This window comes from Ambystoma mexicanum, chromosome 5q, assembly GCF_040938575.1.
Source record: "Ambystoma mexicanum isolate Mex_15411 chromosome 5q, UKY_AmexF1_1, whole genome shotgun sequence".
NCBI classification, from domain to species: Eukaryota; Metazoa; Chordata; class Amphibia; order Caudata; family Ambystomatidae; genus Ambystoma; species Ambystoma mexicanum.
In genome coordinates, this window is record NC_090933.1 from 1,056,224,659 (window position 1) to 1,056,242,119 (window position 17,461).

General features: G+C 46.0%; 1 protein-coding gene across 4 annotated transcripts in view; it reads left to right on the forward strand.

Moving 5' to 3' along the window:
• COL14A1 (collagen type XIV alpha 1 chain) overlaps positions 1-17,461 on the forward strand; it is a 699,289-nt gene that overhangs the window by 662,863 nt on the left and 18,965 nt on the right. For all 4 annotated transcript variants that reach the window (XM_069621559.1, XM_069621558.1, XM_069621560.1 and 1 more), the window contains one exon: positions 5,905-5,976. In XM_069621559.1, the coding sequence (XP_069477660.1) occupies positions 5,905-5,976 (72 nt within the window). The remainder of the gene's footprint in view (positions 1-5,904; positions 5,977-17,461) is intronic.

The following is a 17,461-nucleotide window of genomic DNA, read 5'->3' on the forward strand; positions in this document are numbered from 1 at the left end:
GGAACAGCCTTCCTGCCTCCCTGAAACTTGAGGAGAACCATCTCCGGTTCCGGAAGCACCTCAAAACCTTCCTCTTCGCTTCTGCCTTCTCTCTCCCTCTCCCCTGCTAAACCTGCTTAACTCCCCTTCGAAGTCTGCACTTAACCTGCATCTGGGCCACTCTGTGACCTCGGCCCAGGGCCCAGCCACTCTCCACTTGCACTGCCTCCCTGGCTCCGCCTGCACTGCGGGACTGTCACTGCATCCCTACAGCCGCCTTCCCAGCACTTGCTCTGCACTTAACTCGCACTTGCCACCAGCTGGCCCTTTTATTTATTATTTATTATTTTATTACGCTACTTACCCTGTATTGCACTTTCCCCCCCACCTCCTCCCCCTGCACTTCTCCTTTTCCCATTACCTCTGCACTTGCGCGATCTGAATGACACCTGGCCTAGTAGGATCGTTTGTCTGTCTTCCCCTTGTTTCCCCCCCTCCCTGCCTCGTCGCGCCTTGAAACACTCGTGTATAGGCGCGTTACAAATACCATATCATATCATATCATATCAATGGTGGTCAAAAAGTCTCCCTAAAGAGTGGTATTGATTTGTATAATTCCCAGTGAAGTTCGAAACACCAGTCAGTGGTTGAATGGGCTCTCTCCGAAGCAGTCATGAACAGCTTTTGGTAAGCGCTCAACCTCAGTAAAACAACCTTATATCATGAGACTATTATCCAAGACGGCCCCCTCCTATGTGGTGACCAGACACTTCACAGCAACCTTTTTGTCCATGCACTGGTGAACCGGGTGAACACCATCACGGTATGTCCACGTAGTGACAGGTTTAATGGTAGTCAGCCTCGACCAAGAGGGATTTCTGCATTCTGGTGGAAGGGCAGCAAAATAAATGCATGGTGAAAAGGCGTGCAGTGTGTGAGGAATTTGACAATCCGCATGTTGGCTGGAACGCTTGCCTGGGCTTTTTTGACATTTTTTATTATATGGAATGATGGTAGATCAACCTCAGGAAAATGTGTGGGGCTAATCCACACACATGTTCCTATGCTCACACCACAACAAATGTATAGACATGTGTACTCTGGTGTGACACAGCCTACAGGTGCAGTCTGCCTTGTCATATTTAGTTGGTATGTGACAGCCAGGAGTGCATAATGTCATCTCCAGGAAGGGGGGAGGACCCACCTTCCCCCTACCATGGTCAGCCTAATTAACTGACAAAGGCTCCATGGAACCACCCTGCTCCTAAATTAAGCCCTGTGTCTGGTGGCAGTCATTAACATACCAATAGAGGGTATGTCAAACAGGGCCACATGGGGCCTGGCTGCAGAGGTAAACAAAGGAGACATGAAACCCAACAACCTTTCATATGTAACTGTGTCAACCTGACGCCAGCTCCAGCCCTCAGTATCAATGACAGTGAACTGTCATGCCTGGGCCTGTTGCTTACATTAGGCCACCCCGCTAGTAGGGACCCAATTCATAAGATACAAGAATGTGATTTGTAAGTGCCAGAGATCTGGTCTCACTGCAGCGTCAAGGGAGACCTGCCACTTTAATCACAAACCACAGAGAGATCCATTAACCGGAGAGACTCTTTGATCAACAACAGACAGGAAGAAGGGTAGGACTTAGTTTCACAAGGAAGTGCGCCCAGAGCTCTTTCTGTTGAGAGAAGGTTTCCGCCATATTGGTTCTGGGACACACTTGGTTCCTGTGTTCACTCCTTTAGCTTTTCCTATTGCAAAGCACTCTTGGTATGACCTCACCCATTCAGGAGATTGTTGTTAGGGACCCCAGGATTGTTTCACTTATGTAGGCTTAGCCTAAACCAATCACTGTGGCCACTTGGCTTTAAAAGAGGGCTGATCCCCTCTTTTGGCAGATCATCCGAGGGCTTCACAAGAAGCAGAAAGAAGAACTCATCCTTGGACCCTGGCTGAAGGTACAGTCTGCTTTACATCTTCCACCAGTGAAGGAAGGCCAGGATATCCAAAGAGGGAAACAAGATCCCTCCCCTAAACATCTCCCAGGGAACAGAGGGAGATACAGAACTCAAAGGACCCTCCAGCCACTGCAGAAACGGTACCCAGCCAGCACACAGCATGCCCTGTTAAGCTCTGCAGTAGGTTTCCTGGATAGGAAATGCCAAAAGGTCTCTGAACCTAAAACCAAGGACAAGACAGCTGCCTGCAACACACTCCACAGCTGTGGGCCGTTCGCTTAAAAATAAGGATGACACAAACCCATTGAAGAAGCTGGGAGAAGTGCCTCGACAAGCATCTACTGATGTCCACATTAAAGGACATTTTTGAACCAGTCGAGCTCCTCGATCCGTAACCAACGGCAACGCTGACCGTTGTCAAGCCACCATCGCTTAAAGACATCCGAGACGTCTCAACCAGTGCTTCAGAACTGTCGATCAGCACTGAGACAATGATTCCTGACCCTGAGCCGCTGTATATCTCGGCCTGAAGGCCAGCCTGCAGCTGTTTGTCCAGCGTACACACTTTTCTAACCAAACTTTTATCATTGTACAGAGCTTCATTTGTCCCCAGTTATATTTGCATTATATAAAAACACTTACATATACTGTTTTTAAAAAATGTTAATGAAATGATTTCGTTTATTTACAAACTTTTCATTATATCCTCCAGTTTCAATTGTGTTTGCACATTATCAGCGACAAATCCTCACAATAGACAAAATTTATAAGGGACTAGAAATCAACAAAAGTGAGTAAGCAGGGGCCGTGAAAATAGACATAACTAGAATCCACAGTAGACAATTGTCTCACACTCTAGTTCTAAAAATAAAGATTTGCTTCTTCTAGGATCCTAGTCCGAACCAATGGTGAACCACAGCTTAGTCTATACCGGACTCTGTCTCATTATATACAAACTTTTCATTATATCCTCCAGTTTCAATTGTGTTTGCACATCATCAGCGACAAATCCTCACAATAGTCAGAATTTATAAGGGACTAGAAATCAACAAAGGTGAATTCTGTCTAAAAGTTAGTTAGTTAGTTATTTTTAGTTCTAAAAATAAAGATTTGCTTCTTCTAGGATCCTAGTCCAAACCAATGGTGAACAACAGATTAGTCTATACCGGACTCTGTCTCATTATATACCAGCCTTTCCAATCAGGTCTCTCCAGAATTGTACCACTCTAAATATCAATCTCTTGTTGCCGCCCAACATCAGAATTGCCCATCGATCATCGAAAGATAGCAACGACACTTCGGAAGGAAGCATGTCAGAATACATTCTTCATTTGTTTGCAAGGGCTGGGCATTCCATAATGATATGGTATAGTGATTCTGCTTGGTCAGCAGTGTGACAGAGCCAACATGTTCTGGAAGTGACGACAATTTGTTTGGTTTGTGCCAAGACCTCTCTTATTGGTAGCACATTAAGGTGCATACGGAGGAACTTATCTCTAGTCTGTTGACAGAGGAACAGATTCAGGTATGGCGGTAGTTGGTTTAAGGCTCTGGTCTTATATAGGCATATACTGTTATTAAGAACAAATGTCAATAAATCCAAGTGGCTGGTAATCCTAAAAGTCATCAGTGTGTCCAGATTATCCCTAGTGCACTATTAGATAGTGAACACCGTACCAGCATTCCAGCATTCATGAGCATCTATGTGACCGATCATTAGTGACTGCCAGAATGAAAATGAGTCATTGCTCCCAATCAAATAAACCAACCTGTGAGCTTATCCAAGCAATACATCACTGGAAACTTTGATGGGATTGAGAGTGATCATTGTGGAGTGTGACTAGATGCATACATTGAATCCGAGCTCCATATACGTGCTAAGAAGCGTAAGTCGCAAGATAAAGTCCTTTGGCACTCTACAGTAGGGAGAGGTGAGTCGATCCAGAATCTTCCATCTATACCCATTGAGGTCTACCTGATGGAAAGAGCTAACGCAGCCCGCAAGCCCAGATCCATACCATCGATCCCCAAGCATGATTCTGCAATGTCAACGCAGAGCTACTAATCAGGTGATATTACCCACGGCGGCGGGTCAACCCTGTCGGTAACGTCCTGCTGCCCAAGCTAAGGGCCCAAGCAAAGCCTGACACCTTGGGTAATATCACCTCATTTAGTTACCTACGCAGGTGCTAAGGGTGTGCATTGTTACAAAAAAAAAGAAGAAAACCTTTCTGCGTGGACCAGTGCTGCGTCGTGATTCACAGTCTGTTTTCAATATTAGCAACCCGGCGAGAGACAATCTGAATGCAACAAGCATTCTGATCGGCTCTCGCCAGGTCCCTACCCGGCCGGGAATCCCTCCGTCGGGATTCCACAGCCTTTGTCCCCGGCGGGGGGCGTGACAACCCCTCAGCCAATGAGGAGGCTCGAAGCGGGGCCATCCCCGCTCTGAGCCTCCCCGCGACTGAGATGCTGCCTTCGCACCCAGCCGGGGGCACACGTAAGTCTTTTCTTTTTTTTCTTTTACATTCCCTCCCTCCCACCCGCCCCCCCAACTTACCTTCTTGGTCCTGCGTCCCCAGCTGGGGCTGAGGGAAGCCTCCAGCCGTGTGGAGACTCGGAGCAGGGCCATCCCCGCTCTGCGCCTCCACACGGCTGGGGGCTGCCCTCGTCTCCTGCCGGGGACGCGGGGACGTTTTTTTATTTTTTTCCCCCTCTTCCCCCATCCCACTCCTGCCCTCCCAACCCCACTTACCTTCTTTTTGATCCTTTTTCGGGAGCGGACGCCCTGGGAACACTGTGGCGCACAGAAAAGCATTTTTTTGGTCTTTTTTAAAACACACTCTTAGCACCTGCGTAGATAACTACACGGGTGCTAAGAGGTGAGAGGGAGGGTGGAGATAGGACGGAGGAGTGTGGAATAACAGGGGACACTGGACAACAGCAGCCAGGCTGCCACGCTGCTCAGAAAGCAGGCTTGTACCATCCAACTGACCCTGTGCTCTGAGCCTCCTGATTGGCCAACGCCCCTTCCAAGGTGCAAATATAAACTATTTTACTTTTAGCCCTGTTTGAGGTGCTTGGCAACAACCGAACACACTAAGGCACTGTATCGGTAGGTATGGGCCAGGAGGATAACTCAGGGGAAACGTGTTTGCTTTGGAAGCAAGAGAACGCAAAGCAACACAGGTACGAATCACGGTCTCACCCTTAGAGATTGGTCTCCGGTATTAATATTAATCGTGTTATAAGAGATTAATTAATGAATTTAATAACTGGGTGCCTATCGCAATGTTACCTGACAAAGTTGAACAATATATACATCATACTGTTTATTGCTGAGCCCAATTAATTCACAAAATTTCCTGATGTGCACAGAGCTCACCATGAACTGAATTGTGTTTTGATACTCAAGCAATATGTGTTATTATTACGCAACTACATGTGGCCCTGTTAAGCGACCCTTCGAGGATGATGGATCGAGCCAGCCATGCAGGCCCTTAGTTGTGCTCCCAGGTAGGGAAATAAAAAAACTGAGATGGCAATCGACATAAAAGTAGGACTACAACTGACAGTGGCTACCGTGACGACACTTCAGTAGTGGGAAAAGGGGAGTGTGGCTTGGTGTGGTGGGGGAGGCAGACATTCCCGTGGATAAAGACTGCCATTTGGCAGAGAATGCATTGGGAATTACTTCATCACAAGGAGCACAATCAGGTAATGTAAGTGGTTGTTAACTAAGATATTGGGGGTTCGAGCCTACCCCAGGAATTGAAGAGATGTAGCTTAAATGCTGATGTGAATTTAGCAAAGTGTAACATTTAGATTGAATTGTTTGAAAACTGAATTGTGTGTGATGATGTATATCCTGACTCCAGCCATCTCTGAAGCACAGGTTCTTATTAAGTATGAAACGAATCCACTGTAATGCTGTCGACGTTGTTCTGCTTGTCTCCCACAGGGTGGTCCTGGAGCTCCGGGTGTTCCAGGGAATCCAGGGATGACTGGACCACAAGGTGACATTGGACCCCCAGTAAGTGACATAATAGATTCATCAAGGACTCAATCCTGGCAGCGGCTCTCATGATATGTTACGTTTTATTATATGGGGAATCATCTCAGGAAAGCACTACATTTTTTTTCTAACCACTTGCCAGATTGCTCACGAGGTGGGATGCCAGAAACGCCTTAAATAAAGGTTTAAAAAAAGAGAAATAAAAAAGGAGATGGGATGCCAGAATGGCCGAGAAAGGAAAAGGCACAGTCCTGTATGCTTCTTGGAGAGTTCCCACCAAACAGATACAGAGCAAAGACACTAAATTGTCATATTGTGTCCGTTTGTGAATGGGTGAGTGAATACATGTGTGTGTGTGAGTGAGTGAGATAGTGAGTGAGTAAGTGAGTAAAAAAGTAAGTGAATGGGCGATGGGTGAGTGAATAAATGTATGTGCGTGTGAGTGAGTGAGTGAGTGAGTGAGTGAGTGAGTGAGTGAGTGAGTGAGTGAGTGAGTGAAAAAGTAAGTGACTGGGCGATGTGTTAGTGAATACATGTGTGTGTCTTTGTGTGTATGTGTGCGTGTGTGCGTGCGAGATGTTGAGTGAAAGCTTACCATCACCTCTCTTTCACCCCTCATGGAGTTGCTTCGACCACTCATCAGTCAGAATTCCGTCCAAAACATACTGCACTTTTTACAAACAGTTACCACCACTGCATCACCATAGACAATCCTGTATCACTGTAAGCCGGACCCCAGCTAGACTGGAAATCTAGGAATGTCATAAGCAGAAACCTACAGGCGTGCATCCTCCAGCTGTGGCCTCACAAACTCACTGCGTCTCACCTGCAATTGGCCAGAGAAACTGAAGACTGACTTTTATTGGCCCTTCCTTCCCATCACCTCTTGAATCCCCTCTGATCACTCTCTGGCCTAAAAGGCTCGTTGGATCTACTTCTCCTCCTAACCCGTATCACTTTCCTAATGCAACACCGACATACGGTTCCATGTGATAAAGTCACCTGGACAAAGTCGCCAGGTAGGTGACTTTTTTCCTAACCCCTGAAATACTTTCCTCAGATATTCTAGTAGGGGTATCATTTTACATTATAAACTCCCATCGTAGAATATTTGGGGAAACTGTTTGGATTTACTGAGGGTGCATTTCTGGGGAAATGTCGCCCCCTGGACGCCATTTCCCAGGCGGCTTTATCACTGGACACCCGCCATCCCACGCCTTCACCTGTATGCATTCCACATGCGCTCATGTGTCGCAAATTGCGCCAATCTAGCCAATGATGTCAGATTATTTCAGAAGCACTTTGTAAACTGCTCCCCTGCAGCTAAATCCATGCTGGAATAATATTCTCAGGAAAACAATTCGCTTTCAAGACCCTCAAAATAATAGCTCTATTGCCCCTCGAGGCATTCGCTTTCCAGATGTTGCAGGTATCGAACTCTATAACTCGTGTTACTGTTTCCGTTGCAGTTCATTGTGCTTCACCGGGGCTCAGGTAAGAGACCACGCATGCTCGGACTGGCTATATGGCAATAGGCCCAGGGCCGGCCTTAGGGGCAGCAGCGCCCTGGGCGAATTGGCACCCCATACCCCTTCCCCGCATGCCCCTGGTCAACAGGGGGCGTGGCCACCGAGTGTCACATTTAAAAAAATTATTATTATTTTTTTTAAACTCCTCGCTCCGGCAAGGAGGTAATTCTTTGAATACGGTGCATCAGCACCCTATTGTTCCTAAATGTGCTCCGCAGGTGCATTGACTAACAACCGATTCAACATGCCAAGTAAACCTTCTTGTAACAGCGCCACGATGCCCCAGGGCAGCTGCTGCGCTTTAAAAATGCAAATAAATAAATAAATAAATAAATGAGGCACCTGCCGCCACTATGCCAGCTCAGAGGAGCCCTTGAAAGACTCCCCTGAGCTGGCGTGGCGGGGGGCTGACAGTGCCTTTTGTTGGTGAAGGCGCCCGCGGCAGAGGGGCGCATTTGGTGACAATCGGGTGCTGAGCACCCGATTGACATTGAATGCGCCCACCTGCTGCGCCTTCTCCCCCTACGCCAGCTCGGGGGAGCCCTTGAAAGACTCCCCCGAGCTGGCGTGGCGGGGGCTAATGGCGCCCTGAGCAGTCGCCCGGCTCGCCCCCCCCCTTAGGCTGGGCCTGAATAGGCCGATGGCCGAACCGAAAAAGCAAATTGCTAGTGCGGGCCAGTTTGATGAGTTACTTCACTACATAGCCAATCGTTTTGACCAGTGTTGCTGAATAAATATTCTTTAAAAAGTGCAATTTGCATCACATTTTATAAAAGACTTCTCCTTGTGTACTATTCAAACAATGTCACAAAAGGAATGAATTGCCATTTGCAACGGTGGCCCCTTTTTCATTGGTGCCCGAGAAAATTGTATGCCCCAGTCCGAGCCTGGACCCACGGGTGACAGACATATTCCCTTAATATTCTACCCTAGCAATGCTCTGCTAGAAGAGGCCAGGGAGGTGGTAAGCAGAATCACGCTTCCTACCTTTTGACGCTCATTCTGGAAACATTAATAAAGGAACTAGCAATGCATGGCACTTGATCAAGGAATGGTAAGCTCCCTGTTTCCAAACACATTACATTGGGTAATGCATTGCTAAAATGCTGCTGCAATACTCAAACTATCTATCAGAAATGAGACTGCATCTCTCAATGCACATCCTAAATGATGCTGCAATCCTCTCGTAGTGCATCCTAAATGATGCTGCAATCCTCTCGTGGTGCATCCTAAATGATGCTGCAATCCTCTCGTAGTGCAGCCTAAATGATGCTGCAATCCTCTCGTAGTGCATCCTAAATGATGCTGCAATCCTCTCGTAGTGCATCCTAATTGATGCTGCAATCCTCTCGTAGTGCATCCTAAATGATGCTGCAATCCTCTCGTAGTGCATCCTAAATGATGCTGGAATTCATCTGCCATGCAGCTTCAATGATGCTGCATTTCTCTCACTATTCATCCTTAATGATGCAGCACATCGTACACTATACAGTGTACATCATGTTGCAGTTCTCCCCCTATAGATCAAAATGAGTCTGCAATTCTTCCGCCAAACATCTTAAATTATGCTGCAATTCAATCAGTATGCACCCTCAATGATGTAGCAAATCTTTCACCATGCAGCCTAAATCATGTTGAAGTTCTCCCACTATGCACCAAAACTGACGCTGCAGTTCTCTCATAGTGCATCCTAAATGATGCTGCAATCCTCGTACTATACACCCGAGAACATGCTGCAGTTCTTTCACCATACAGCTAAAATGTGCAATGCTCTCAACATACACCCCAAATGATGCTGGCCTTCTCTCAGTATGCATTCTAAATGATGATGCACCACCATCACTAAACACCCAACACAATGCTATAATTATTCCACCATACAGCCTAAATGATGCAACAATTCTTTCACTTTATACCTTGATTATGATGCAGTTGTCTCACTATACATCTTAAATAATGCTCCAATTATCTGACTAAACAACCCAAACGATGCTGCAATTCTCTCCCTTTGTAGCCTAAATGCTGCTGCAATTCTTTCAGTACTCATTCTAAACGATACTCCAATGTTCTCTCTTTGTATCCTAAATGATGCTGCAATTCTCTTCTTATGCCTTCTAAATGATACTGCAAGGTTCTTACTGTGCATCGTAGATGATGCTGCAATTCTCGGTTTATGCATTCAACATGATACTGCAATGTTCTCACTGTGCATCCTTAATGATGCTGCAATTCTCGCTGTATGCATTCTAAATCATACTGCAATGTTCTTTCTGTGCATCCTAAATGGTGCTGCAATTCTCTCCTTATGCATTCTGATACTGCAATGTTCTCACTGTACATCCTAAATGAAAATGCAATTCTTTCAGTATGCATTATAAATAATGCTGTAAACCCTTCATTAAACAGGAGAAACGAGGGTACAATTATTCCAACATACAGTCTAAATGGTGCAATAATTCTATCATTTTGTAACCTATGTAATTCTGTGATTCCTAAATGATGCTGCAATTCTCGCGGTATGCATTCACACGATGCTGCAACCCCTTCACTGAACACCCGAAGCCGAGCCACAATGATTTACCATGCAACCAAAATGATGAACCAATTCTCTCACTCCACAGCCTTGATTATGACACAGCTGTTCCGCTATGCATCTTATATAGCGCTGCAGTCCTCCGATGACACGGCCTGCACGAAGCTGCAATTCTTTCCCAGCCCCCACTAAAGGATGCCACTATCCCCTAGATGCTGAGCTAAAGTAGCTTGCCCGCTGCGCTTAGCCTCACCAGGGAGTTCATTGGGCAGCAAGCCATGCTATTGTATTAACACCCTGCATTGGGCCAAGTAAGTGTGTTTGGAGGATGTGAATCCAGCGTTCTCTGGCATGGCACAGCTGCATAATTCATGCAATCATTGTGTGAGTGACGACCTCAGTTGGTTCGTTTTATTAACTCTCGCCTGCGTGTTCTGTGGCTAACTCTGAACCAAATATTACCACACGGCAGTGGCGAGCCATTTGAATACATGCTAGAAACATTGCGTACGTGAGTGGATCCTGTTCTTTGTAATTGCGAATAGGAAGGCTCGCCCTGCACGTGTCACTGATTGTTATCTGGCACATGTACGCAATAAGGTGTGCAGACTATTTCCTGCGAACCGAGCTGTCAAGCCATGCAGCAAGGGGGCGCTGGACCGAAAAAGCACAGAGTACACCGAGTGAGAACGTCAGGGCGCGCTGGGGCTGATGGGGGCAAAAGTGTAGAAGAGCCTGGTCTGATTGACCCCAACCAGGAGCTACTTCTGGCTCCCCAAGCCAACCAATGCCCAACAAACACACCTATGGGAATTTAACTCTGTACCTTTGGGACAATCTATAAATAAGCGTTAGGACACATCTATATCACATTTAAAGCATAAGGGATAATACACAATGAACACAATCATACCTTTGCAGTGTATGTAGAAGTCAGATTTGCTTAACCCAGCACCTTGTCCAGCCATTGTGGCTCCTGGTTACTGGTTATTGCTTGACACCCACTTGCTGCTTTTAGCTCCTGCTTACCCAATCTTAATTTTGATCCCTGCAAGGGTCACAGCGGTGGCACGGTTTAAACAATCCCACATGATTGAACTACCAAGGGTTCTGGAAAGGGCTTAATATACTTCTTTTCAGGCAGAACCTTGATGATTAAACCATTTCACAGGTTTTTCTAGGATCTATAACTCATCATGGCTTTACTCCAGCAAAACAGATCCAATCTGCTTTCATTGAATTACCTCATGTGGCAAAATTATTACTGCATGCTGTACCATGCTTGGCCTTTCACACAGTACAGCAATGCATTTCTATTGCTGTACTAGGGATGGAAATGCATGCGGGACAACTGCAGTTTATTCCAGTGGTAAAAGAATGCAAAAATGGGTCCGCATTGCCCCTCCCACTCATTGTGGTTGGTGTTGCACCTGTTGCAAAACATCCCAGGGTGCATCGCGTTAGTGGACGTAAAACGCACATTACAATGCCTGGTAATGTTCATTCCACCTCTGGATTATGCAATCGCACACAGTGGTGGTGCAAGAGCATCACAATGTGGCAATCTATGGTGCGCGCTTTGTGAATTCTGGGTGCGCCATTTCTTACCGCATCCCTTCAGGTACTTGAAAGGATGTTTTGGGGAGCACCTACATAGTTTGGTGGTAAAAAAAGTAATACTGCATCCACGTTCGAGGTGGAGGTGAAATTGTACAGTAATGCACCTGGACTTCAGGTGGCATTCCATTCCCTAATCATGTTGTATTACCACATGTGGCATTTTGAAAATGCTGAATGGGCTAAACATCCCACATTCTAATGAGAGTGGAAGGGAAAAAAAAACATTCCTTGAAATACCGCCTGTTTTACCATTACCGCCGAGGCATAACGGAGTCGGACGTTCATGACTGCTGCAGATCTGCTTTATGCTGAGTGCACTTTAGTGGAAAAATAGAGTTTATTCCCATGTGCGTGTCCAGCGTTAAACTGTGGGCCTGTCTAGTGTATATGGCATGGGCAGTATGCCATGAAACTATGCAATATATGAGCACTTATGAACACCGTGCATATGGAAAAGGATGGCGATATTTCCCAGAAACCAGCTGGAGTGGGGGGAGGAGATGAAAAAGTTGAAGGCGGGAGAGAACCCTTCCATCACACTCAATTAAGCAAAGTTATTACTGTCAGGTGGCGCGGTCCTCCTTTATCCTGAGTGTGCCAGGTCTCCTGCACGACTGGGGGGTTGAGGGAGGGGTGCATTTCACTGCGCCTTGCCTTGGACCATTGCTGGCTTTTTCCAAAGGCAGCTGGCAATGAGGAACCAATAGGCATCTTTCATGGAATGCCAAGTTATCTATTCCAAGGGATACGTGGCATCGGGCAAGTCTTCTATCTGGGGCCGGGTGGCATTTTGCACTTTTGCTAAACAGTGCATACTCTGGGCCCCCGTCGCTGCCTGTGTTACCCAGATTGGGGCAAACAGATTTTGCAGCAGTCCTTATTATTAGAGATTTTTGCGCTAAACTAAACATGAAGCAAACACATTTTGTTTTGTTTGCTGCTTAGCTGGAGCAAACTTACTTTGGCACATAGTTCTATCGTTTGCATTTGAAAATGGAGCAATATTTGCAACCTTTTTGCAAATTTCAGAAACAGAAAGGAAATACAAATCGGTTTGCTGTAATATGGTCTCAGGTGAATTTTGAATAAGCCCTTTGTCTCGTGAGTCTTAGAAAACATTAGCAAAACACCGTCCCTTCACCTCTGCCCTGTTGCAGACATCCTTATGCAATAGGAAGAGAAAAAAAACATGTTTGCACAATTTCCCCATGGCGCATGCAGCCCAAATAGTGCTAAATGCATGCACATCCTTTAACACTGGTCCAAACTTCATGTAGTATGATACTCATTCATTTTAAATGATATCCTAAAATCAGATTAAGGACTGTGATGAGGGGGCTTTGACACTCTTTGGAATGCAGAATATGAACGCATGAGACATAGGGCCTCATTACACGGTAGGTGGTAGGGGCTTACCTTTGCGGGACCCGACTTTAACGGCTGGTTTTACCAGCCGTTAAAGTTGGGTGCCGCAAAGGGACCTTGGAGCTAATTACGGTACCGCAATTTGCGCTACCGTAATTAGCACCTTCCCCTTTCCCATTATGGGAATGGGGAAGAGCCTTGGTGAATGGGGAATTACCGCCCCCGCTCACCTTGGAGTAGGGCGGTAATTCCGCCATCCTCCAAGGCGGACATGGTAAGATACCGGCGGCAACCATGGCGCTAATAGCGCCATGGTTACCGCCCACCGTGTAATGAGGCCCATAATCTTTGCAAATCACATTCTCCTTGGGCTGGCAGCTCTAACCTGTGCGTGCAGATGATGGGAGATTGACCTAAACAGCATTACTCAATGTGTATTTTTGCCTGGCTCCATTAGGTTAAGCATTGTGTGGCACCATTGGAAGTACCGTCACTCAACTGATGACTGTCTCTCTTGGATGGGAATTTATTGCGGTTGGACCAAGAGAGATGCGATCGGGGGAGTGGTTGCCCATAACAGAGGCTGTGGGGTGCCAATGTCAGAATATTGTTTGTAAAGTAGGGGTAACCTCACATAAACCAGATTGCGTTATTGTTATTTTTTATTTCATTGTTTAAAGCGTGTCCCTAGCTCGAGATCAGCGGAGCTCTGGACAGAGTGTGGGTAGCCGGCATTTGGGCTGGCATCTTTTAACAGTAGCTCAGTACTGTCCAGGTTTGTGCATCGGTATGTGCGTCCATTGGAATTAGTCCTTGGTCAGGTGTTGTTGAAAAAGACCTGTTTTGAGAGATTTACGAAATTGGAGAATTTTGGGGGCATTCTAAACTGACACCCGGACTGAGTTACAGAGGGTGGGTGCATGACAAGAGAAGAATTATTTGCGGGCCCTCACTTTGTGGACGAGTTGTGATTCAAGCTGGTTGGTCGATTCACTGTGCGAGGAGTGTGTGCCACCAGATATATGGAGTTTAGCGGCCAGGTACACTGTTGTAGTACTCGTGACTGCATTGTAGATGATGTATGCAGTCTTGAACAGTAGCCTGTGGCTTGGAGTGGAGGCCAATGTAGTTCACGTAGGATAGGGGTAATTCGGTCAAATTTCTGTGCTACCATAATAAAACGTGCTGCAGCGTGGTGGATTGCTTTCAGGGGAGCCAAGTGAGCAGCTGATAACCTTGTCATGAGAGCATTTCCCCCATCGGTGTGCGAGGCAACAAGGGCCTGCACTACAGACTGGAAGTCCTGCAGAGGGATGAAGGGTTTGATTTTTCAAAGGGGAGAGGTGTGTTTCTGGAAGGACAGATTGCTCTCAATGGTGAAGACCAAGGATTATCCTGAATCTGAGAGTTGTGGATCAAATCCTTCTAGGCGCATATGATAGAGCCATTGTTGGACAAGTTGTTTTTTAGTGGGCGGACCGATGTGGACGAATTCAGGTTTAGTTTGAGATAGACAGTTGACATCCATGACTGGATGATGGCTAAATAATCTCAGAGACGAATTATGCAGCCGAGAGATCAAGGAGGATGAGGAGGCATGATTCTCCCTTATCTATGATTTGGAGAACATCATCCACCACCTGCACGTTAGCTGTCTCGGTGCTACACTTTGGGCAAAACCCTGACTGATAGTCATTTTGGAGGTGTAGTTGTTCGATTCTGGCGAGTAGTTGTGTAAGCTACGTTTTCCAAGATTTTGCCAATAAACAGGAGGTTCGTAATGGGTCTGTAGTTGGCCAGGTCATCTGGATCGAGGGTTTATTTTTTTCAAAAGAGGTCATGTGAGATAGTCTTGAGGTTGTCCGCAGGCATTGATGAGGCAGAGAAGCGCCAGGCCCGTCTATTGTTTAGTGATGGAAGCCGGAATTGTAACGTCAGAGTTAAAAGTAGGTTTGAGGGAGGCAATTATTTTTAGGCAATCTGTGGGAAAGAGAAGAAAGAATTAGTTCCAGAGGGGCAGTGCCCTTGCCATAGTGCAGGGGATGCTAATGCTGTGAGAGGTTGATTCGAGGGTGTCTCGGATTTGATCTATTTTTCTGTTGATTCAGTCACATTTTTCCTGATTTGCTCGTTGGGTGAGGGTTTGGTACAATGCTTTACTCCTTCAAAGAGGGATTTGCTCCTGTTGGAAGCTGCCACAATGATAGGGGAGTAGTAAGCAGCTTTGGCCTAGGTTCTCAGAATCCTATGGTTTGCGTGCAGAGATGTGAGTTTTGTGAGGTCTCCCGAGTTATGATTTTTGTGCCACCGTTTCTCTGGGGCTCTGTTTGAGTATTTGTTGGAGGCTAACTCAGAATGTTTACCATGGGGCGAATGGTTTGGTCTTAGCCCGTCTGGATTTTAAAGGGCATGAGTGTCAACCAGTTTCAAAACAGAGTTGCTGAATAATTCCGGGAGGCCCGAGGCATTCCCTGTGGTGGGGAAGTCTGCAAATGTTTCTTCTAGCTCATTGACTGGGAAGGTTTTGAATCGGCGCCGTTTAGTGAGCGGGCATTTTATCCTGAACTTTGTGAGCCGTAGTCGAGTGGGTGACTGATAATGGGATGGTAGCATGGTCAGACCAATCAAGTGGGTTAGGGTCTGCACAGATGATGCAGGGGGATGATGTGAAGACTAAGTCTAGGGTGTTGCCTTTGTTGTGCGTGGGGAGAGCACAATTTGCTTAATGTCCATGGAAGATGTCTGTGTGAAAAGCATGCTTTGAGTGTGGTTGTCAGCATGTGACATTAAAATCACTGAGAAAGACATTAATCTGCCAACGTGGCAGAGGAGAGTAAGTTGGAGATGTCTGCAATGAAAGAGTCACTCATGTGAGGTGGTCTGAGGATGAGGTGGAAGGTGATGAATTCCTTGTGCGATATAGGGAAACGGCAGTCGAGGCATTCAAATGAGCTCGTTCTGGGAGAGGGGAGGATGGAGCTATGGAGATAAATGTTCTGTTTGTTTAAAGAAAGAAACAGCATGTTATCTATGTAAGAAGGCTATAATACCTTGTGTTCTTATGTTATACTACAATAAAAACATGTATTATTACCCAATGTAATGATGCTTAATTTATCCACCTTGGAACGATAAGGGTTGAGTCCACCCTGCCAGCCGATTGGAACTTACAAAGTGTGGGCCAGTCGCACATCTGAGGGGAGCGCTTAGCTTCAAACTATGTACCATACAAAGAAGGCTATTTTAAGGCAGCTATAGTGAAACTGAAACAGATACATTTGTTGTGAGCAAAAGTAGCCTAATTTAACGATTTGAGTTTAGTAAAAATAGTGTTGCCTCATGGTGTCATTCAGTACAGTAGCTTACAAGACATTTAGAATGCTTTGCAAAGTATTCTATTGGGAACCCCGTTGTAGAATACTAATCGATTTCATCTATGTGTGAAAAACTATTTGCCAGACTTCAAATCCTGCCATTAAAGTGTTAGTTGATTTATTTGAATTCAAAAAGTGTCCTTGCAGGATTCTTGCACTCTGTAATATGGGGAGATGTATGGATAGGGGGTCACTTGCAGCTGCAATCCAAAGTGGAAGATCTTAGGGGGACGGGAGATTTTTACAGATGGCCTGTACCCTGTCCTCTCCACCCTTGCACCCTTCCACCTGGCACACATTTGCTAGTGCCACCCTACCTTGCTGAAATCTACACAACCAGGTAAAAAACAAATGTTTTCTTGATAATGGCGGTGGGAGAGTGTGTCTTGAAGGTTAAAAGTACAATGAGAACAGCAACAAATGAGGGATCCCTGGAGGTGAGGACTGGTCTGGTATTTGAAAACATACATTGTCATTGCATGTGTCCTGCAGGAATGTTATGTTATATGAAGTTGACTTATACCGCAAACCTTTACCATTGGCATGGTCTCCAGGTGCTCACGTGGTTCTTTAAGAAAGTGGGTTGGGTTTGTTAGTGTGGGAAGAGGGAGTAGGATAGAGGTTGTGCTTTTCTGTTGGTGCTTGTAGAACCAGGAGGAACTGACATCTTGTGCGAGTCTGCGATCTAGGTGTGTTTGGAATGTGCAATGGGGTTTTTGTATCTGTAAAGGCAATGTCCAGTGATTGGGATATTTGTTTGCAGCAGTTATTTTCATGCTGGGTGTGTGGGTTGTTTGTTTCTGTGAGACTAGATCGTGTGAGGTAAGTGTGGGGTATGCTGGAGAGGAGTAAGGAGCTGCGAGGATTACTAAGTGATGAGCTGTGTTAGTTTTATTGTTGGTTCAGGAATTTGTACTGTCATTGGGTTATCTTGGGTCCCCGTTGGTATTTCTGGCAGTGCCTCTTTTATGCGGCCCCTTGTGAGTTGAATAGCCAGGTTTTCTGTCATTTTCTGAAGGTGAGGTGAACTTCTGGCGTTCTTATCTTCTTCATGATTGTGTTCCATAGAGTGGCAATTAGAC